The 23,175-nt window shown below is 36.6% G+C and overlaps 1 protein-coding gene across 42 annotated transcripts in view; it reads left to right on the top strand.

The window, feature by feature from the left end:
• trdn (triadin) overlaps window positions 1–23,175 on the top strand; it is a 446,963-nt gene that overhangs the window by 295,917 nt on the left and 127,871 nt on the right. For all 42 annotated transcript variants that reach the window (XR_011954524.1, XR_011954519.1, XR_011954525.1 and 39 more), the window contains 4 exons: window positions 8,811–8,855; window positions 12,622–12,672; window positions 19,395–19,439; window positions 20,669–20,713. Coding sequence is in view for 33 of the 42 variants with exons in the window: in XM_072555968.1 (XP_072412069.1) it covers window positions 8,811–8,855; window positions 12,622–12,672; window positions 19,395–19,439; window positions 20,669–20,713 (186 nt within the window). In the remaining 9 variants the exon portion in view is untranslated. The remainder of the gene's footprint in view (window positions 1–8,810; window positions 8,856–12,621; window positions 12,673–19,394; window positions 19,440–20,668; window positions 20,714–23,175) is intronic.

Raw genomic sequence — 23,175 nt, 5'->3', positions numbered from 1 at the left:
ACATCAAACATATAAAATGGACAGGCATATAAAGATTAACTGGCCCATCAAGCCTAACCTCTAAGCTAATGGCTAGAGCATTCTGATGAAAGACGTTTTATCTCCCACCACACCAGCTGGCAACATGTTCGAAAGGTTCCCAGCTGATTGGGAAAAGAGAAACTGCCGAACATTTAGTTTAGTTCTACTCCTACATAGTTAAAGCTTGTATCCTTGTTATGTTAAACAACAATAATCTTTCAACAGGAATACAATGTAACCCTTTCATTATTGATTCAATTTGAATCAGATAACCTCCAAATTTAAATTGCTGACACGTAACTAGACCATGGTGCTTGATCTATCTCAATTTCTGAGGTTCTTTAAGCAACATGTATCTCCTCTCTGGACCTTTTCCAAGGCCCATGGGGTGTAAAAACCGAAAGAGCTGCTGATGCAGTAAATCAGAAATGAAAGCAGAAATTGTTGGAAAAGTTCAGTAGGTCTGGCACCATCTGTGGAGAGAAACCACATTCAAATTGTTGCTCAAAAGAGTGACTAGGTTGTTCGGGCTGTCTGTTTGTTCATTATTGATTTTTTTTGGTTTTGGTTTTTGGATTTGTCAAGGAACCTTTTTAATAGTGCAATTTTTTTTATCTACCTAGAATCATGGTTCTATATAATGAACAAGCAGTGCAGATGGGTTAAAGATTCTTGTATTTAATTTGGACAATCATATTGCAAATTACTTTATTTGTGACAAATTCTAAGGCCTTGTTGTGATGGCTTCATTCCAACTGCTACACGTTCCTTCTGAAGGGTCAAGTGACCCTTACTCAGATCTTTCCAAGATGCTGCCAAACCTGCTAAGCTTTTCCAGCAATTTCTGTTTTTGTTGCCCATGATGTGTAGTTTGGGTGAGGAGGTTGGACCAAAACCAAGTCCTGTACTTAGATTATATTTAAATTGGCACACAAGAACAGTGTATGTACATATTCATATTAATTTATTTAGCTTCCAGTACATGCAGTTGTGGCACACTGCAATTTGCTATCAAGATTTAACTGCATTTAAAACTGCCTAGTGAGGAGGACTGGGGAACCAAATTGGTCATGCATACTGAAATGATTAATATTGTCAAAAGTAAATACTGCATCCATGTTTTTTTCCTACGGGACACTTAAATAACATTACCACCAATCCTCAAATGTCATTCTATTCTCTTACTAAATTTTGAATTATTAGAATATGAATGCATAAATATCAGCAGCCATGGGTGAAAGGTCATCAAACTTCTTTTTCATTCACAAAAAAAGAGTGAAATCTGGTAGAACTTGTAAGGATTGACCCAGATATAACAAAGAATGGTTAATCCAGTTGCTGAGAAAAATGCAGAATTGGTGTTAAAAATAATAGAAGGCTGTATGTGATAGGAATATAAAGAGGTGACTGGAAATCCTCTTATTGTTTATATAAATCCATTGGATGCACCATGCCTCTAAATCCACAAGGTAAGCATTAAGCAGCATATGATGAAGATGGATGTGCAAACAAAAATGTTTTGGTGCATAGGTGTAAAACATAAACTCATTATTTTGATTTCTGACCAGATGTCATTGTTGCAATGCATAAGAAGAAAGTAATTTTTCAATGGATTTTAAGATAAATTGTAATATTCCTAAAACAGTCCTGCATTCATTAACAGTTTAATACAGAAATGTATTTGTCTCTTTGATAAAGTTTAAGGTAATTTAAATACATTTTAATAAACTAGAAGTGCAGCTGAAATTCATTTGCCAGATATTGACATCATGCCACTTGTGGCTGACCCGAAATGTTAAGTAGCTTGGAGCATCCCCATATGCTGCTCTGCCTCATTTAGCATATAATGTTACCCAGAGATGATTGACATGATATATTGCTTAAAATGACAGAATGTTCATTCAAAAGATTCTTTGTATGTCAGTATTCTAAAATTGAGAGACAAGTTAATTCCACATTCAAATAGTTGTTCAAAAGAGTGAATACAGCTTCTTGTGCTACCCTACATTTGATCACAAACAGTGAAAAATAAGAAACCATTGGTAAACTCATTAACTTGATTAAAGCCTTAGATCTCCTGTAATCCTAGAGAACATCAATATTTCAGACAGGACAAATTAATCAATTTATAATAACATTAGAAATATGTTTCATTTATTGCAAGAATGTTTTAATTCCAATTCTATTTTTGGTACAATTTTAACAAGCTTGAATATTAAATGTGGCACAGCAAATGTTCACATACCTTATTTTCCTTCTTTAAGACCCAGCATAAAATCTATCTTTTTAATCAAACTTTTGTTCATCTGAACCAATATTTCCTCATGTGGCTTGGTGTCATATTTTGTTATAAGATCTTCCAGTGGATGCTTAGGATGTTTCATGATATTAGCAGATTTGTATAAATATGCTGTCGATACTTAAGTAAAATTCAACTCAAGTTTTTCAAGAGTCGTACCATGTTGTGGTTCTGAATTATTTACTGGCTGTGCCACATTCCACTAGCTTAAAGGCAAAGGAGGGAATCTGTAGAATTTCCTTCTTCCAACTCTAATGGCCAATTGGGTAGACCAATATGTATCGTTTAATCTTTTACAATGCCTTGGAGGAAGAATAATAAGTACACAGCTTAATTTAAGCTGAAAGCTGTAGCTTTCGCTGAGAAGAATATAAATTGTGCAGAAGTGAGAGAGTTTAATGTTTTGAAGCAAGTGATTTAAGGCTTGTGAAATATATCAAATAAACTGGAAAAGAGACCAAAGAATAAATTGACCAGCAGAGGAAAAGTGACCAGAGCAAAAAAGTACAGAAAGAGTTAATGAACATTGACAAAATAGTCAAATTATCACCTATGGTGCCCTTCTGTACACTTTTTCAGAAAAATGAAGAAAGATGGTATGTTGGAGTTCAAGGCCTGTGCTTTATGATGCTGTTTGTTTAGAAATATAAGTTTTAATGAAAAATGATTAACTAATTAGGTAGGACATGCATAAATAATGAAAACGTTTAAAGATAAAAATTCATTTAGGAGTTAACCATAATAAAATCCATTGCAGCTATCAGAAAAAGGATTGGCCTCAAAGGGGTTTATGGAGATGACATACATAGGCTATTGATTAAATTGATGCTCAGTGCAGACAAGTAAAAGATTGTTTAAAATATTGAATATTCATTTAATCAGTAAAAAGGAGGCTGGGAAAGATACATGATGACATCACTTCTGGGTATGAAAGTAAAATGTTATGTATAGATAAGTGCTAGAACTATCTCACTGTGATAAAAATAGCAATGATCCTTATCACATGAATAGTATGAGAAACTAGGAATGAGACAACACTCATGAAGACAGAGAAATGAAACATCTTTCCTGATAAACACTTAATGCAGAATTATTTTAGGATTTAAAGAAGAAGGGAAAGGTGAATGCAATATAAAATGTTACAAATAAATCGACTAGATAAAAGTTCACTACTTCATGATGAAATCCTTGCTAAATAACTACAGAGCTGAAAATGTATTGCTGGAAAAGCGCAGCAGGTCAGGAGGGTTGAAGAAGGGCTCATGCCCGAAACGTCGATTCTCCAGCTCCTTGGATGCTGCCTGACCTGCTACGCTTTTTCAGCAACACATTTTCAGCTCTGATCTCCAGCATCTGCAGTCCTCATTTTCTCCCCTAAATAATTACAGAATAATGATCTAGTAGAAGATACCTTACTTGCTCAAGCCTTTAAAATATAACTTTATTTTAAATGTTGGTAGATATTCGATCCTTTAACATCATTAGATATTTTATTCTTTACCATTCTTAGATATTCTTACAAGCTCTTGAATAGTATAAATAACATCAAACTACATTATCCTAGATTTGGTATTATACCTGTTGATAGTTTTTATTTTATAGTCACACACTTATCCACTGAGTGTATTGCTGATTAACTTCTGTTATTAAAATTGTAAGACCAGTCAGTCATCTGATTTAAGTTTTTTGTTACAGCTGAAATGAGCCTTAATATCTGATACTCTTTCTTAAGTGCGGAAATGTGTTTTCTAAACAGAGAAATTTCACACCATCAATAAAACTGAGATGTTTATCGCATAGCCAAGCCTTGTTGAGATTAAGCAGGCTATTTGGCAGATGGTTATACTCTCAGATAGCTTCTTCTCCTGCCACCTTGTCAATGATGCAGCCATTGTTGAGATCAATTGACATCAACATGACAGTTTTCTTGATTCTTCTGAGATTGTTCAGCTTTTGGTTTGTATATAAATAAACCTCTTAAAGACAGAATCCAAAATATGTTGAACTTTTGGATGTTAAAAGGCATATAATATATTTACTAAGGCTGGAACCATGTAAGTACCCTCACCCTCAACATTGTGGCAAAGGATCAAAGATGCTTGGAATAAACTGGATCCCGGTAGAATACAAAGATCATAAAATGTGAAATATTGAATGTGCTTAAGATACCAAAGATCGAATCTTTTGATGAATATCTGTGGAATTATGATGCTGAAGTTATAGCTACAACCATGATGATGATGATGATGATGACAAGAACACTCTATGTGATAACGTTACACAACATTCCAAGTATTGGAAAATTGTTTAGCGACAGCAAATCAGAAAGGTTTTGAAGGGTTTCAATGCCTAGTCTTGTAATTAGTTTGGAATGATATATATTGTATTGAACAAATTAGTTATCATATCATCAGTTTAAAATGATAATTAACAGGAGTTCCTTGGCAGTGTTAATTTTACTTCATCGCTTTACGACATTTTCTACTTGGGTCCACATCAAGCTTGCATGTCAGTCTCCCTCTCAAAGACTTGTGTAAAGGTTGAACATACTAATTTATGTCTGAAGGGGTTTTTCAAAAATTTGACATTTACATGAATATATTTGGCAAGTTGTTGTTGGAGTATTCTGGAGTTTGTGAAAGTAAAGGTAGTTTGTTATTACTGCACCTGATCTGATTATTTATATAGGAGTATCAGGGTGAGATGCAGAATAGTGTATTATTAAAACCATATGTGATATTTTTGTTACTTGTCACTAATGTGACTTTGTTGGAAGTAGTTTTCATTGTCACGGAATCAAGTTGGTGTCAATCAACAAAATCAGAACATATTAAAAGGGAGCCATTCAGCCTTTCAAGCCTGCTCCGCCATTCAATATGTACATAGCTGGTCATCGAAGTCAGTACTGTTATGGACCATGTCAGACTCCCTCAAAACATTTCAAGAAGGAAGCCGAGACCCTAACTTTACCAGTTGTTTTAAGCAGGTGAAAGTGGATATTCCAGGAGTGATGCAGCTGGTCAAACCACTCCGTTTTAAACAAAATAGAATTTATGTACAGACTACTAAATGGAACACAAACAAAAGAAAACCAAATTTAGAATAACATAACCTATCTGAAAACCAAATCGACTCTACTGCAACTTAATGATACTGTTCCAAATACCTGCAACATTCCCATACACCCCTTTGGCAAGATGAAAAATCAAATACAGATTCTTACAGGAGAGGGATTGCAGAGAGAGAGAGAGAGGATCAGCCTGGAGCTGATTTTCTGGGTCCCCAGCTAAAAACTTGATCAGAAGCTTCAAACAGACTGCTTGCTAAAACCAAACCAAACCAAAACCATTAGGAAACCCTGGACTGGGAGAACTGGCTACTCCCCTTTCATTATATAAGTGCTTAAAATAAAACTTATAAGCCTCTTCAAGTAGACAGTTCAAGATATATCGGAACCTCTGCCTTTACAATCTCTGTTGAAAAATACCAAGGACAAAATAACCTTGGTAAAGGGGCAGCATTGTCACAGTACTGTGTTCCTGCTTTCTCCCCATAGCTTTTGATCACTTTAGCCCTAAAAACTATAATCTAACTCTTTCTTGAAAGCAGTGTTTTAGCCTCAATCATCTCTGTGGCAGACTTCCATAAATCAACATTCTCTGGGTAATGCATGTAGGTTTGCTCGCTGAACTGGAAGGTTCATATCCAGACGTTTTGTTACCCTACTAGGTAATACCTTCAGTGGGCTAGTTGGTGTTAATGTATCCTGGTGGCTAGTTTTCTGCCTGTTTGTCCAATGTAGTGTTTGTTACAGTCCTTGCACGATATTTTATAAATTATGTTAATTTTGCTCATTGTCTGTACAGGGTCTTTCAAGTTCATTAGCTGCTGTTTTAGTGTGTTGGTGGGTTTGTGGGCTACCATGATGCCAAAGGCTCTGAGTAGTCTGGCAGTCCGCCGATCTCTCAGCAACAAACCCAAACAAGCAGACAAAACACGTCCAGAAACCCTAGCCACACTCCCCCACATCAAAGACATCTCGGAAATGACTGCCATGGCTACATCATGGTAGCCCACAAACCCACCAGCCCAAAGAAACCCAACATATAAATAGGAAACAGGAATTTTCAGCATTGCTTCGCCTGAGAGCCTACCTACAAACCTACATCCAAAACCTCAACCTGAACTACAAATCTTCTCAAAACTCGCTATTCTCTGGGTAAAGAAATGTATTCTCATCTTCGTCCTAAATGATTTACCTGTGCCCTTAAACTGTGACCCCTGTATTGGGAACATTCTTCCTTTGTTTATCCGGTTACACAGTCATTGCTGAATGAACACTTCAATGTGTTTTACCTGCACCATCCCTATATTGGTAATCATTGGTTTCATTTATATGTTCTGAAATGACTCCACAGAGGCCAGTATCCCATCACTGAGTCACCCTTTATTTACCAAGTACAGTACTCTGACTGGATAGCTGAATGGGAAGAATTTCTGAGACTCCTGGTTATATCTGTCGGCCAGCGCTCCCTGATTGACCCCATATTAACAACCCCAATTTCATATTCAATGAGATCATACTCCACCTGGCCCTCATTCCAGTCACTGCATATTCCTTTATGATAGCAACTAATAACACTTTATACAAGTAGGCTTAGTTTTCAAGGTTGAAATACTAGCATTGTTGTCTTAGTGCAAAAGAAATTCATGGATTTTGTCAGTTCAGGCAACTGTATTTAAACATTATATTTAAATTACTGTATCTATGTAGAACAGTAGCACACTCTTTATATTTCTCTTTTCACTCAGTCTTTTTATATTGTGTTGTATGATTAAATTACAATAATGACAAATAATTGCAGTTAATCTTATGTTTAATGAGAATACATGAATATTACAGTAGAAAGTTATTTTTTATCATTAATTAACAACCTCATAGAATGGTTTCTGGTTATCACTTACTCAAATATTCTGTTAGGTTGACCAAACAATGACCTATCTCAAAGTGACTGATGATCAAACTAATCCAGTCTGATGAAAATAACAGAGCAGCCTCTCAAATCAGAATGCTGTTAAACTCTAATCTGCTTATCAAAGATAAGTATGGTTCTAGGCAAGAGATTGTCTGATGTGAATCTGTCTTTCAGTAGAAAGCCCTGACATTAATTTTTTAACTATATTGGATCTTCTTTTCCTACATTGTCAGCAACAACTGAACTCCAATAATATTTTTCAAGACTGTGGCCTAGTTTTCTCTATTAGGTTTCGATATGAACTATGGATTTCATAAAATTCAAGTTTTCCCAGTTACATGCCAGATAGTCCACTTTTTAAAAGAATCAATTCCTACAGCAGAGCACAAACAGGCTGATACTAAAAATGATAGAATTGTAAAAGTAAGAGTTCCTGTAGTGAAATGTGTCCTTTGATCACCACCTTGATTGTCCTACCATCAGTCTTCACCAATCTATTTTCCTTAGAATCAGCTGCTTTCTAATGTAATTAAATGGGATTTGCTGCTGTATTAAGGAGATATTTGTAAAAGTGACCAAAGACACAAGAAGAAAAGGAAAGCGAGGCATGGAAGGCTGGTGATAACTCGTAAACTAGGGCTAAGCTTTGCATGAGCAGGAACAGATAGTCACAATTGTTTTTGTGATTGACATTGTAGTTGAGTTTGGGCGACATCTTTTTAGCACCATTTTTATGATTAAGTCTGTCCATACAGTTACACTTTATTTATTACCAGAGATTAATGACATGTCTGTGAAAAAAAATTATAGCTGTTGCCAGCCTTCCCAGCTTTCATTCTTCCAAATCATTCACGTCAATAAACCATTTAAACAGTGCCTTGCTGTGAACTTTAAATAATTATGGAAAATCACGCACTTAGTTTTTCATGAATCTGCATTAAATATGTAACATGAGGGTCTGGTTGTAGAACATTTTCAGAAATTTAAACTGATAAAAGATGGATAATGCAGCAAATAACCAGATTGTTCCCTGAGCCTCTGTTTATGTTTAACATTCAAATATTGGCTAAAAGTGCCCTCTCTCTGTTAGATGAAAAATCTCTATATGAGGTCAGTTTTGAAATCCGCCCTCTATTCTAATGGACATGTATCAGCATATTTGCTTATTTAACATAAAATTTAAATTTAATCAAATAATCCAAAATTATTGATTTGTGGGTAAGATCTGGGCATTGGTCAATATGGTTTCGTTTGCACACTGGAGTTTTATTATTCAGAGTGATACAATGTGCTGACAGTATGCCTTCAGGAGTTGTAGACAACTCATATGATGGAAGATCAGTTGAAATTTGGTCAGACCTTACATCATTATGTATAACTTCTCATAAAGTTTTTTGTAGGCTGCTACAATACAAGATGTTGAGCAAAATATATTTTGAGTATATTGTGGACATATACACTGAAGTCATTCCAATTTATCAAAAAAAATTAACTCTTTCATTTTTCTCAAACAGAGCCGAAAGTTGTCAAAGAGAAAAAAACACATCTTTCATCAGCAGGTATGATAAAGAATTTGATCATACATGCAATTCAAGACTAATGTTGAGCTTGTGAAGATGACAAATGTCAATCCTGGTGAGGACCACATTTTCACTTCTTTTAACCAGTATCAATATCTAATGTTCCTCGAGATGCCCTCTATCTTGGACACTCTCACCCTATGCTCACAGAAGCAAACATCAGGAAATTGAACAGAACACCTCGTCATTGCCAACATGCAGTCATCTATTTGCATGATCTTACTTGTCAACATCAATGAATGTTTAATTTGAGACGTTTTGTGCAATAGATACACCCGATGGATTAAAATGAGGCGACTCAATTCATTGCATGAATAACCTCTATAGGTGAATGAGAGAGGGGGAGAAAGGCAATTTTATCAAATGTGGAAGAATAGATTGCCAAACAACTTTATGATATGAAACTTTCTTTATGAGCCAGGTTTGTTCATCCAAGAAAACAGGAAAACCTTTCTATTTCACCTGTTTATTAATTTGAGCAAAATACCATCTGGATGGCATTGATCCTACCAGTTCTGCAATATTTCCAAGTATAACCTAAAATTCTTTGAATTTCAGAGCATTATCATAGGATAAATGAGGATGGTCGTGCTTGCCCTTGTAAAAAGTTATCACAATAAATAGCAGATTTTATTCAGAGGCAGCTTGGTCTTGCAGACCTACTGGCAGAAAATGTTTATTAGTGAATAATTTAAAACTTGACAGAATTTATTGTTGTGTACTGAATTATTATTTTATTAGTTTTGCTTTTCATATGTAAAACAACATTTGTTAAAATGGGACTGGTCTCTCAATTTATCTGCAGTCTCTTCCAGAGGAGAAATGTATGTTTCAATAAGACGAGGGATTAACAAAACTAGAACAGTATTGTGCTGAATTGTGCACCAGCTCTCAATCAGAAATGATGAGTTCAGGGAAAGTAAAAAGATTATCAATTGCTGAATCCAGATTAATCTCTCAAGATTGAAATAAACCATGTGACCCACAATAAAGCATCACAATAAAGTGTTTGCAGCCAGGCATGTACCATGTTTTAATGCAAGAAAACTGTCCAAAGCCAAATGAAATTGCAGCGAATCATGGTTAGCTGTGGAGCACAGTTTTTTTTGTGCTTCCCTCACCAGTGCGTTGATGTTTTCCCTCACCAGTGCGTTGGTTTTAACCAGCTGCATGTTTTAAAATATTGGATTTTTAAAGTTTCTGTTTAAGAATTAAGGAAGTTTCCATTTCTTCATTGTAACCGCTGCTAATATATTCAGTTTAAGAACATGGGAAAACAGTGAGGTGACCTTTCCGTTTGAGCTGATGTACCTCAACCTAGTTTAACTGCTTTTGCTCTCTATTCCCTTATGCTGTTGCCCAGCAAAACAATCTGTTTAGCTCAGACTGTAACCTTGGATGGGATTACACAGGATACATTGCATAGAAAATGACTATTCAGCCTAACCACTGTTTGCTCTACAGTTGAGTGTCTTACCATTGTTTTCTATCATTGTAATGAATTGTGCCCATCTTTATCCTACATGGTCTGTATTCCCCTTAAATGTGTCTGTACCATTTCCTTCAAATTATCGTATCATGTTCCACATTCTTATCACTTCTTGGGTGAAAAAAATTCTTCTGAATTTCTTAGTAACTCCCTGATATTGATAGCCTGTAGTGATTCTCTTCCTGTCAAGACAAAACAGTGTCTCTGTGACTCTCTTTTTAAATCTTCCATAATTTTAACAAACTTTATTATGTCACTTTTTGTTTTGATTTCCAAGAGAAGTACGACCTCAGCCTGTCAATTCTTTCGGATACATATACATGTATATTGTTAAAGTGTTACCCTTGTAAGTCTTCTCCACATGACTTTCAGTGCCTCTTTATTATTTGTATAATATAATAACCAAACTGTACCCAAAACTCTCAAAACGCACTAAGGTTTGTTGCCGGTTTAGCTTAGATTTTCTACTTTTCAAACCTATCCTTTGAAAAATTTTAAGTAGTTTGCTTTTAGTTTTGTGGCCTTGTTAACTTGTGACACAAGTTTTCTGATTGATGTATTTGTCCTTTGAGACCCATTTGAAATTCTACCGTAAGTGAACTTGCACCTTCTAAATAATAGTGATCTCTGTATTTTTCAAACCAATTTACCTCACAATTAGCTGTGTTGGACTTTATTTGTCAATGATTTGCCTTCTGAAAGTTTATTCATACTTTTCTGGAATTTTCTGTAGTCCACTTCAGTATTAACTATGTCCTGAATCTTGAAATTTGGTGTCATCTGTGACTTCATAATTTGTGTTTTGATTCCAAAGCTCAAATTGCAGCTGTAAATTTTTTAAAAAGCTATAATTCCAGCACTGAGCCTTGCCGAACATAATTCTCACATCCTGCCATGCTGAATAAATACTTTATTCCTGTTCTCTGCACTCTGCCTTGAAGCCAACAAGGACTTGACCCCTGATTTCATATTTTCTGATCTTATTCATTTCACAATTGTGGGCCACTTTATTGAAAGTCTTTTGAAAATCCTCACAATTAAATTTATTCAAATATTACCTCTGTTACCTCCTCAAAAGTACTGTCAGGATTTCCCTTTTAAAATCCATAAATTTCAGTTGCAGGTAACTGAACATTATTGACTGTATGAGCAGGTATTATTGACAGAAAGTTTATTCGTTTGTTAGCAAGACTGAAAAATGCAGCACACAAATACTGATATTTCCTAGTGGGAGGGAATGGAGGTGACTATCAGAGGATATACAAGGACTGCAAAAGTAAACTGCCATGGATGCTGGATAGGTGAAATGAGAACAGAAGTACTAGAAATACTGAGCAAGTAAGGCAGCATTTGGAAGAAGAAAATGGAGTTGATATATTAGGTCTGCGACCATTCATTAGAAAGAGTTTGTAGTATTTCACTGCATGGTAACAAGTTTTGATTTTGAGAAGGTGCCTTTATCAGCATCCATGCTAGTAATTGCTGTATCTCAAGATTAAAATGAACAGAAAATTAATTTTTGGAGTGTTATAGAATGATTTTACAACTAGAATATGTGGGTTTGTCAACAAAAGGTGACATGACAGAAGCAATTTGAATAGAAATTAGTCAGTTGCAGGGGAAGGAAATAAACACCAGCTATAGATAAATAGGGTGAGTAATGGACTTCCCAGTGAATTCAAACAGGGAATCTAACCAAATGTAAATTCATGAAAAATTAAATATAATTGACGTAAGGTGGTTAGCCTAAAACTTATTACTGGGTGACAGAAACAGCATCCGCATCTGACTAGCTAAACCCAAAGTGCACTCAATATTGGTCTTCCTTGCCAAAGTTCAGTGTTAGCAAACATTTTATGATCACCTGATTTTTTTTAAGGAGCGTGACTCATGGGACACTGTGTTTGTCAATCTTTTGTATAAAAGAGGAAATTGTACCTGATGATTTTGATTTTTAAAAATTGTAATAGTTTGATGCAATTCCACCTGGATAGCAAGCCTGTGAGAATGTCAGGTTTTTTTAGATAAAATTTCTTCAACCTGTTATAGGAATTTAGCTTGTGAAAAGTTCCCAACAGACTAACAATGACCAAGTGAATATTTTATCTGATTTCACAGTCAAGACCCTGAGTTAATGAAATATTGTTGCCAATTTTATGAATGGCACTGAGTTTGTCTATTTACACTTTATTATTACTGGAGATTGGATATGAATTATGTATTCAAGATTAATGTATATTCTTATACTCTTTACAGAGTCAGAAAAGCTGAAGAAAGCAAAATCAAGTCCGGCAGCCACAAAAAAAGGTAAGAAAAAACACATTGAGACAAAAATGTTACATATAATCTGAACATAATTAATTAATACTTTAAAAGCAATTGAGGCATCTGATCAAAATTTATATGAGAGTTGAGGGGCATACATTTTTAAAAATAGAGGTGGTATACTATTATTGCTAGGACAATCTTATGAAACCTTAAGCAAATCTTTCTCTTTTATATCCTATCACCAAGACCAACTATGGCCACCTTGAACCCTGCCTCAGATCATCTAATGCTTGAACCCCCATCCATTCCTTTCTTACCTTCAGACTTGTCTACCTGAAATGATCAACTGGCTTGCCCACAAATCTCCATTATCCAAAACTCCTAGCCTAACCGTTGATAGCCTAACTCACACCAGGTCTTATTTCCCATCACCATTTCATGATCAGCATTGGTTTCCAGAAGGAAGGAAGGGAGATGGAGATGTGGAAAGTTGCCTCTGAGGCATGAATGGGAAGTAAAAGTAAACAAGACTGTAAGGTGCTGAATCAAGTGATGAGCTGCGATTACTTGAAATTTTATTCAACTTTATTAAAATAAAATATGAGCTCTTGGAAAACAGAATGGAATGGGTAAATAATTAAAATAAGAAGTAGCTGAAAACTCAGGATGACACTGAAGGACTCAAGTGTTCTGCAAAAGAATCATCCAATCTGCATTTTTACTCAATGTAGAAGAGGCTGCAATATTGAGCAAATTGTAGAATCATGGGTAAATTGCAGCTTCTGCTGGAAAGTCTAATGAAGCTACATTACATTGGGCAGGATTTTCTGAGGACTTGCAACAGATGCAGATTAGGATAATCAGATAGAATTAAGAATTATTAATTGGATGTTGCTGCCCAGTCAAAAAGCTGTTCTTCCTGTAACGCAAGTGAGTAATATGGTATGTGAAATTCAATTCTAGTGTGAAGACAGGTACGTACTTTGTAATTGTCAAAGACTAGTGTATCATATCAAACAGCATATCCCTTTGGCTTTTGGTCAGAGTGGTGCTGGAAAAGCACAGCAGGTCAGGCAGCATCCAAGGAGCAGAAAAATCGATGTTTCGGGCAAAAGCCCTTCATCAGGAGCGCTTTTAGTTCAATCTTACTTGGTGAGAAGTTCAACTGGGAGCTGTTTGGAAATTCTCTCTCTCTTTTCTGCCCTTCAACTTCAACCTGTAAGCATGCTCCATTTATACTGGTTTTTAAAGGGAGTTTGCTTATTGGGACTGTTGTTTATATTTGGAACAGCATAATTATGTCGATTGGATAGTCTGAGTTCTGTAGGGGTTCTTTATTCTGTTCTTTGTGTTTCATTGTGTAATTTTGTGAATAATTATTCGTCTGTTTTAAAATCTAGTATTCAACATAGCTAACTTAATCCAGGTAATTTTCACTGTACACTTACCAAAATAAATTTCAAAGTTATGGTCTGAGCTGCCTGCTTAAGAACGTTGTGAGTGGTCTGGCCCAGTCACTAAGACTGCTCAAGATTAGAGTGGTGCTGGAAAAGCACAGCAGGTCAGGCAGTATCCGAGTAGCAGAAAATTTGACATTTTGGGCAAAAGCCCTTCATTAGTAAGGGCAATCAGGAATCCCTGATGAAGGGCTTTTGCCCGAATGTCAATTTTCCTACTCCTCGGATGCTACCTGACCTACTGTGATTTTCCAGCACCACTCTAATCTTGACTCTAATCTCTAGCATCTGCAGTCATCACTTTCGCCATAACAGTGCTCAGCAAAAGCTAACACTGCAGATGTGGCTGAGACTATTTTCCATTTTCAGTGCATTTTTATTAGTTACAAGAGAGTGGAAAAACAATAAATGTTATGCTTGGCACAGTGAGTCTGTTGGCTTTTATCCCACTTTTTCTGGTACATCGAGGTTTAAGTGGATCTCAATAACCCAGGGCAATTCTAAACAGTAGAATGTACACAATATTCTTTATTAAAGCAAAGAACACTACAAAAATTCTGCATAAATCTTAGCCATACTATGCTTACAATCACAAGTGGACTTGTCCAGAGATCAGACAGAACAGTTAATCAGCCAGTTCTGTCTCAATTTCTCATCATTGATGAATCGTCCTTCCCCTGAGCTAGTTAAATTTTTATGGTGAAGCAATTTGTTTTATATGTTTTACATATGAAGAACCCCTTTTATGCTGCCTTTTATGTTTGAGACTATTAAGTCTCCAAAAAATGATCAGTTTGATACTGGCACACCCACCATAAATGATCATATTTTGTACATCTGAGGTCTAGGCTATTCTCTAGAAGGTCCAAATATCCTTTCATATGGGCCTCCACATCCAACCTCATTCCCAATGATGTCCCTGCTTTTGATGCTTTGATAATGTACAGATTAAAAGCGCTTCACTCAATTGCTCATCAGTGAGCCAGACAAAAAGAAAGACATGGAACGCAGTTTGTGGTTCAACACAATTTTATTAACTAATCATTCTGTATGAAAACACTGTGAGCATTTCCTAAATTCCCACAATATTTACTCTCGATCTAGTTCCAAACAAAAGTAGGGCAGCATAGTGGCTCAATGGCTAGAACTGCCGCTTCATGGTGCTAGAGACCAGGGTTCGATTCCTGCCTCAGGTGACTCTCTATGTGAAGTTTGCATATTGTCTGTGTGTGTTTCCTCTGGGTGCTGTGGTTTCCTTCCACAGTCCAAAGATGTGCAGGTTAGATAAATTGCCCAAAGTATCCAGGGATGTGTAGGTTAGGTGCATTAGTCAGGGGTACATGTAGAGCAATAGGATGGGGGAATAGGTCTGCATGGGATACTCTTTGGAAGGTTGGTGTAGACTTGTTTTCACAGTGTAAGAATTCTATGATTCCGCCTGAGGAAAGAGTGTTATCCGCAATGATCCATGACTGGGCCATTAGAATCTCCTTCCTCTCCAAAATAAGGCTGGCTCTCTTCCACAAACATCGGCCTTGCAGGTCAGGATCTTCTCCTGGATCATCTTGGGTTGGCGCACAGTCTTTTGCCATGAATGCTGCTGTGAGTTTTCTCTATGAGTCTTTAGTCTCCATTGAGTCTTCCTTGAGGGGGTGATGTCTAGGTGTATGTTTTTAATCTCCCCTCACTCCTGACCTTCTGGAACGTTCTGTGGATTTTGAACAATGGAGTCATGAGCTGGGTTCAATCATTCCAATGGGGTCCCTTCAACACCCTTCACTGTTGCCATCCCAGGAAGTGTAAAGTGCACATACTTAGACAATCAAGCTGCCAGATTGATACTTCTCCAATATGGACCCCTCAAGCTTGTTGTAACTCATTTCTCTTGAACTTATGTAGCCTCGTCCACCTTGGTTTCCACAATTCTCTGTAACCAGTATCTGCTGGTTGCTGTTTAATTTAGTTTGACCAATTTTCTGCAAGCCTGATTTCTCTGGTTATGCATCAATTTAGAACGTCTAACTTTGAGCTCTATCCGACTGGCGTAATATGTTCCCAGATTCCCCCACTTCCTGGATGTCCCACACTTGAACCACTATGGGCCAATTTCATTTCTTCCTGTTGTTAACCCTCATCATTTTCCTGAACTTGCTTCTAGTACTTCATCAGTAGCTTCATAAAGAATTCCTGCAAATCATATGGTTTCAATGCTACTGCACATCCCATTTCTCTCCTGGATAGGGAATTATCACAATCCCTTATCCTTCCATTGCTTCTCCCTAGAAACAAGGTTTATGCACTGCCATATTGTTAGCAATGAGTCAACCTGCTCCTAGTTAGATCTCCCTCTTTGTTCACATATGTTCCCAATGAGTCTCAAGGGGCCCAATCCTTAGACTCAAAGGTTTTGATGTCATTCCCATCGCTGAGTCACCCATGAAACCTCCAATTGGTATGGTTAATAACTGGAGAAGGGCAGTACCCAAGGTTTTAATGAATGGATCATCATGTGAGATTCATTGGTATTTACTAGATATGTTTCCTGTTCCCCACCTACACACTTACGGACACAAGATCTTTCCCATTCATCATATGCTTTCAGACACAGGTATTTGGGATGGACACAAGCTCTTGAGATCACTACCGGGGTCAAAGCGGAGAGAGAGGTTCCCTCCCCACTCTGTGTCAACTTTCCCATTTGTGCTCAAACTTCAGCTATCTCTTGGCATAGTGCCTCCTGTCTATGGGAAGTCAAACATGTCTTCTTTATTTCCTCCATTTATTGGGGAAGCTTTCCTTGGGGCTCTGCATTGTCACTGTAAAGGTCATTCTTACTACAATCATAGCATTCCTTGTCTGCTCCAGAGAATTCATTGCCCCTTCTATTCTTCTCCTTCTGCATCGATGTCTTGGCAGTAAAGCTTTGTGCTTCTCATATTTTTCCCTTCAGCTTCTGTCTGGCCCTACTTTCTTATCTCATTACTTCTTTTCAAAACAAGCTCATTTTCTTCAACAGTGTAGCTTCTGTAATATTAGTGCCCATAGGATTGAATACCTCAGAAGCTGCTGATATATCTGCGAGAGACTGGAGTATCAGAGTTCTCAACCAGCGAATTAAGGCAACATCTGTAAAGATCAATTCTATGTTTGGGAACCCCAGGAATGGCCATCTTATAAGTTGGACATATTCAATCCGCACATAAGGCAGGGTACTTATTCAGCCCTTGTCAGAGATTATCTGAGGGCTTGGTCAGTGTTCCAAAGTGTTACCCATGAGCAACCATCACATTATTTTGAAGTGCAACATATTCCCCTACTTAGATGCAATGGGATAGGAGCAAACAGATTGCTGGATAAGGTAAATTAAACCACTTTCTGATCTCCCCCTACTCAATCCAAATTATGAAGGGTAGCCATCTGATCCAGTTCCTGGAAGCACCTTTATAGGTCCTTCCCAGAGTCTAATTTAGGAACTTTTTTCAGCCACCCCATATTTGCTGAGGGTTATATGGTAGCATATACTTGTGTTCAACTTCCTATTTGTGTTCTTGTCTGTTTGCACCAAGCTGATGTTGACTCTGCATCAAAGAGGACTTTGGTGGATATTTACAGAGGATCTTGGGTGGGGCTGTCCACTTGAATGTCCAGTATCATGAACATTCCTTTCCTCGAGATCACTAACGTCAGCCTCACTGCCATTTCACACTGCACTTTTTTGTTCACCACAAGGCCAGCTGTAGACTGTCCATGTTATCCTAAGACAGGCCATGATTCTCTTCCTGATACTGTCTTCGAGACCTTTGACCACACCTGACAAATTATTTTCAGATCTGTGCACTGCTGTTCTGCTTCCTCAGCTCTGTTGTGCTTGGGAAATCCATTTTTCTCAGGTGATCCCATTGCTGTGGATCACTGATATACAGACTTCCAACAAATTGTAATCTGCTATGCTATTCCTCCATTTCTAACTCAGAATTTTTGGTTTCCTCTATTTATCCCTGCCACACTTCTTCAAGTTATTTCAATAACTTTTCTAATTTTCATTTCAATTCCTTTATCTCTTGTTGCTGTTCGCTCATGAGATTTGAATCAGACATTTTTCTCCTAACATTGAGAATCTCATTTCTGATGATCACACCCTATTTTCCCAACTGTCCTGCCGACTCCTGTGTCCAGAGGCTGGGTATATTATGCCCAGTGTGTCTTGCTTAATTCATAGAATTTTTTTCCTCCTATGTGCATGGTTACTTGTCAGTACTAGGTGAGTTGGTACAGTAGACGATGTGGAATAGGATGGTCATTGGAAATAGGCAATAAGCTGGCATAGGGAGCTATGTGGTATGATTAGACAAAATAAGTTGACGATGGGGGTACAAGGCACCGGGGACGAAGGCATAGTTGGAATGGATGGAACATGAAGTGTTAGAGGAATGTTTTTAAAAAAAAGATATTCTTTTATTGTAATCTTTGGACACAGCTGGAGCACTGAGCTTGCTTTGTCAACTGACTATAAAGTCATTCCCTCCTAGGTTGTCTGCTTTGATTTGTAAGCCAGGAGTTCTTCCATCTGCACATCCAACCCGGCAACAAAAGCTGGGGCCTAACTTTCTGTAATAGCAATTCACTCCTTTCAACATGTTTACATAATGGGGTAATGTACTTGTGCAGAACAATTGCCCTTTAGTTGCCCTGAAATAAGAGATGTAGCGAAAAAGATTGACCAAGTTTTGTACGCAATCTGTGTGTAGGGATCGCAAACATAATTTTGTTGCCTCAGAATAACACAAAAACATGCAAAGATCAATTTATCTTTTAATTCTTGTACTACAAAACATCTTGATATTGATCTGAGAATCTGCATTTAGCCTGCTTCGGAGCATCAGCATCAATGCACAGGTCGTCACTGGTTTATCATGGACCATCTTGCCTGTTTTGCACCTCTTTCACTCAAAGTACAAGGGCATGCCCAGTGGAAAAAACACATTTGCAAGATACAGAGTAGACAAGGATGAGGATGCCTTGTGAAATACAGCCCCTTTGAGATTCCCAACAGCATTTATGTCTACCAAAAACCAGACTGCTTGTAAGAGCAGCAACAATTTGGATGGACTAAACCATTTTAATCCACTTTATGCCTGAACAGGACAGTTACAAAAAAAAATTCTTATATTTTATTACACTAGGTGTTGTGTGTGTGTATGTACAATTTTGAATGCACATCTTATGAGACTAATAGATGAAGAATATGTACAATGAAACGATGATTAATTTTGAACCTAATTCAATTCTTCACCTAATGTTTAGAGAAAACATCCATGAAGCAGCCAACGCCAAAAACTACAAAAGAAGGTAACATAAATTTAAACAAATTAGATATTTAGGAGTGTTCCTAACCTTGTATTATCTCCCTCCTTCCAATATTGGAATCAATAATGCCGTAAGGTCTCGGAGGATGAATGGATTAGCATTCTGCATTCTAATATTCTTCTTCACTTCAATGGAAAGAAGATGAAAATAAATGCAGCCTTTATCTGCACAGACCTATCTTGTAAAACGCATTTTATCATTTTTCAATATTGAAGCTAAAGGCAAAGTATAACTGGCTTAAACAGCAAATTAACATTCAAATGAAAATCTATCAAACTTGCTTCCTTGAACACTTGAGTATTAATTTGAGCTTTACTGATTAACTGACAGAATCTGCATGTTTGTTGCACGTGGTGGATGACAGGAAATGCCAACAGGAATAAAGTGCAGCAGCAGTTGTCATTTCTCACGCATGGCATCATTTTCTCAATGATTGATAGGTAAGGCCTTTTAGCTAGAAATGTGTTCATGACTGTAGTACCTTTACCAATCCCCAGGTAAACCTATCACATTAAATTTATTATTTGTCTAAGAACACAAGGAGAAATTTCACATCATCAAATGAACTTGACAACATTACTACCTGATGATGTGGTCCTGCAATGGAATTTCTTCCATCTTAGAAGTTTTCAGACTAGCAAATCTATCTCAGTACTTTTTCCACTTTTTTCCTAACATCAATGTGAAGTCAATTTTTCTTCAGACTTATTCTGTCCCTCTTCTTAAATATAGTAATTACTCTCTAAATATAGTAATTAGTCTCATCAGTCTTTTTTCCATTACATCTTTTATAACATACTATTAAATATGTTTAGTAGTAGCTCTGTCATCTCTTTTCAGCTCCTTTTAAAATAGGTGGATGGCCACACTAGTTTGTAGACAAGAGTAGAAGCTGATAATGGTCAGGTGATGAGCTTATCATTCAATGAGACATTGAAATAGTCAATGTCAGTACTTGGCTTACATTAATCATATTCTCACCCCTGGATTCTCCAAAATCTTATGATGTTGCTTTCCATAAAAGTAGCAGTAAATGACTGGGGATAACAGCCTTTTTTTGGGAAACAACTGCTCATTTTTTGTGCCATATTAATTATTGCATGTATACATAAAATGTATTGAATATTCATCTTATAAGACTAAATTTGATTATTATTCATGGACAATTATGATTAATATCGAACCTAATTAAATTGTTCACCACATTTTAGACGCCAAAGCTGTGAAGAAAACGAAACAAAAACCTACGAAGGAAGGTAACACAAACATTCAAGCAGTGAGAGCTTTATGCATGTGAGACCTTATAGATCTCCTTTCTTCCAATGTTCAAGGTGTGAAACTGTGAGTTAGTCTCTGAAATGATTGGTTTCTCATGACTCTAAATTTACACACCAGTTGACGTGTCCTCCTGTAAATGGAATGAAAATTAAGTTTAAACTAGTTAAAGCAAATACCTTGTAAAAATCAATTCACAATTTTGTCATAATATACCATATGGCAAAACACAATTAAGATCATAAGATGATGAGCAGATTAAAATTCATCAAGCTTATCTCACAACACATTTGCTATGGGATTGGGTTAGGTTATGCCAATTTGTTAGGTGTTGCGCAGCCTTCTATGTTGTCGGAGAATATTGACCAGAAACCAAAAAGGGTTTAGAATGATAAGCACGGCATCATTTTGTCAACGGTTCATAATCTAAAACAGGTAAGACCTTTTGGCTAGAAATGTGTTAATGGTTGGACTACATTTATCAGCTCTCCATTAAAATGAATTTAATTTCCATTCTCTTTATTAGAAGATATAAAAGCATTGAATTTATGATCTGTTGAAAACCACAGCAAGGAGAAATATCATATCATTAAGTGAACTTTGACTGCATTGCTACCTGTTGATTTGGTCCTGCAATGAAATTTCCTCTTTAAGAGGGATAAACAACTTAACGAGTTCCAGCCAATCAAATCGTAACTTAAAAAATCGAGAATATTATCTGTTTCTTTAAATCTTTAAGGAATTAAAAGACAGTTGACAACACTTTAAAATGTCTTTATGAATATTTATTGTAATAACCAATTCTGGATTACATGATAGTGTTGACTACAAAATCATGGAACATAAGGTGATTAAAGAAAGCCAGTTCTCTTATACTGGTATGACATGGAGACATACATCCAAATCAGATCAGTCTCCCTACAACTATAATCCAACACAGTATAATTAATATACTCAACAAACTCAAATTTGACTCCAGTGGTTCCTAATCAGACTTTTTGGATAACCAGCTCAATACAAACAATACCAGATACCAGGTTTATAATGCAAAAGGTTTAATAATTTATGAATAATATAGCACCTTTATCAGAGGATAATCAGACCACAAGATAATCTAATTAATGTCTAAAAACATTTAAATCCAATCCTCTTTAATTTTAGCTCCAACTCTTACGCAAAGACTGACAGACAAACAGATACAATTAGGGGATGAATAAAAAATAAATAAATATATGCTATGTAACTGGCCTATTCACTTAAGTTGGCTTCATGATGTATAATATCACCAGATTGTGAGATTATATCTTGCTTGGTTTCTGACAACACCAATGAATGCAGAAAGCTTTCCGTAGGTTCTAAGGAATATTCGTTTAATTCTTATAACTTCAATTCTATTGTGAATTTTCAATAATTCAATAATGAGAGGACAGCCAGGGTGCAATCAAGGTGCAATCTCCATGCTGTAGTTTTCTCAGACACAATCCTTCTGCCATAAATACCTTTCAAAATCTAACCTCTCCCTGCAGACTGACCATCTCCCCATTGAGTCCTAGTTAACAATTAACATCTGCCGAGAACTCAATGTAACAGTCCTCCCCGGTGAGGAATTGAACCCCGGTCTCCCATGTGACAGGCGGGGATACTAACCACTTACTACTGAGAACTCCATCTGCCATCAGCTTGAACATAATGTGCTTCTGGAGTCAGATTGTCACTAGTCTATTTTTAATAAGACTTAAGCTGCCATTAACTTTCAGGCCTGGCCTCAAAAAAAAACAAATATCAGTTTGTTTGGTCTCTTTCTTTTTAAAATCAAGTTGTTGCTCACAATCCAAAGATCATCTTCAGCTCTCAGCTCACAGTTCACAGCTCGAAACCAAACATGATAAAGCTACTAATAAAAAATAATGAAAGATCACAAGGCTTCTAACACCATATGGTAACTGATTATATGGAAGTATAATTTCAATGTTTCCCGACAACAAGGAGTTTTGACCATATGTACACCGAATGATAGTTATAACTTTGGATATGCCTTTGTTTCAACCTTTCTTAAAGAGTAACTTAAGAGACTCTGCAGGACCTCACTTTGATGTGCAGTTCTAATTGTTTTAAAGTTTTAAAAGTAAAATATTGCTTTAAGCAGGGTTCTTCACATTTTGTAAACATCACTAAATTTTCTTTGCTGCTTGTTAATTGTCTAGAAATCTGAGGGTAAAAATTGATCATTCTTTTGGGTTTATCTGGAGTGTGGATGAATGTCCCTGTCTGAAAGTTATTTATCTTGCTTTTAAAGTTGTTTGCAAGTTTATGTTTGAATCCTGCATTAGACTTCTCCCCTCAAACTTAACAGAGGAGTGTTTTGCAATCACTGTGAAACTGAAGAGGGTCTTTTACAACTGCCCACTAGGCTGGCTACTTTATTTCCACCACAATTGGCTAC

The sequence above is a fragment of the Chiloscyllium punctatum genome, chromosome 3 (genome assembly GCF_047496795.1).
Source record: "Chiloscyllium punctatum isolate Juve2018m chromosome 3, sChiPun1.3, whole genome shotgun sequence".
In the NCBI taxonomy this organism is placed as follows: domain Eukaryota; kingdom Metazoa; phylum Chordata; class Chondrichthyes; order Orectolobiformes; family Hemiscylliidae; genus Chiloscyllium; species Chiloscyllium punctatum.
The sequence above is the reverse complement of the archived record's forward strand: the minus strand, read 5'-3'. Positions and strand labels throughout refer to the sequence as shown.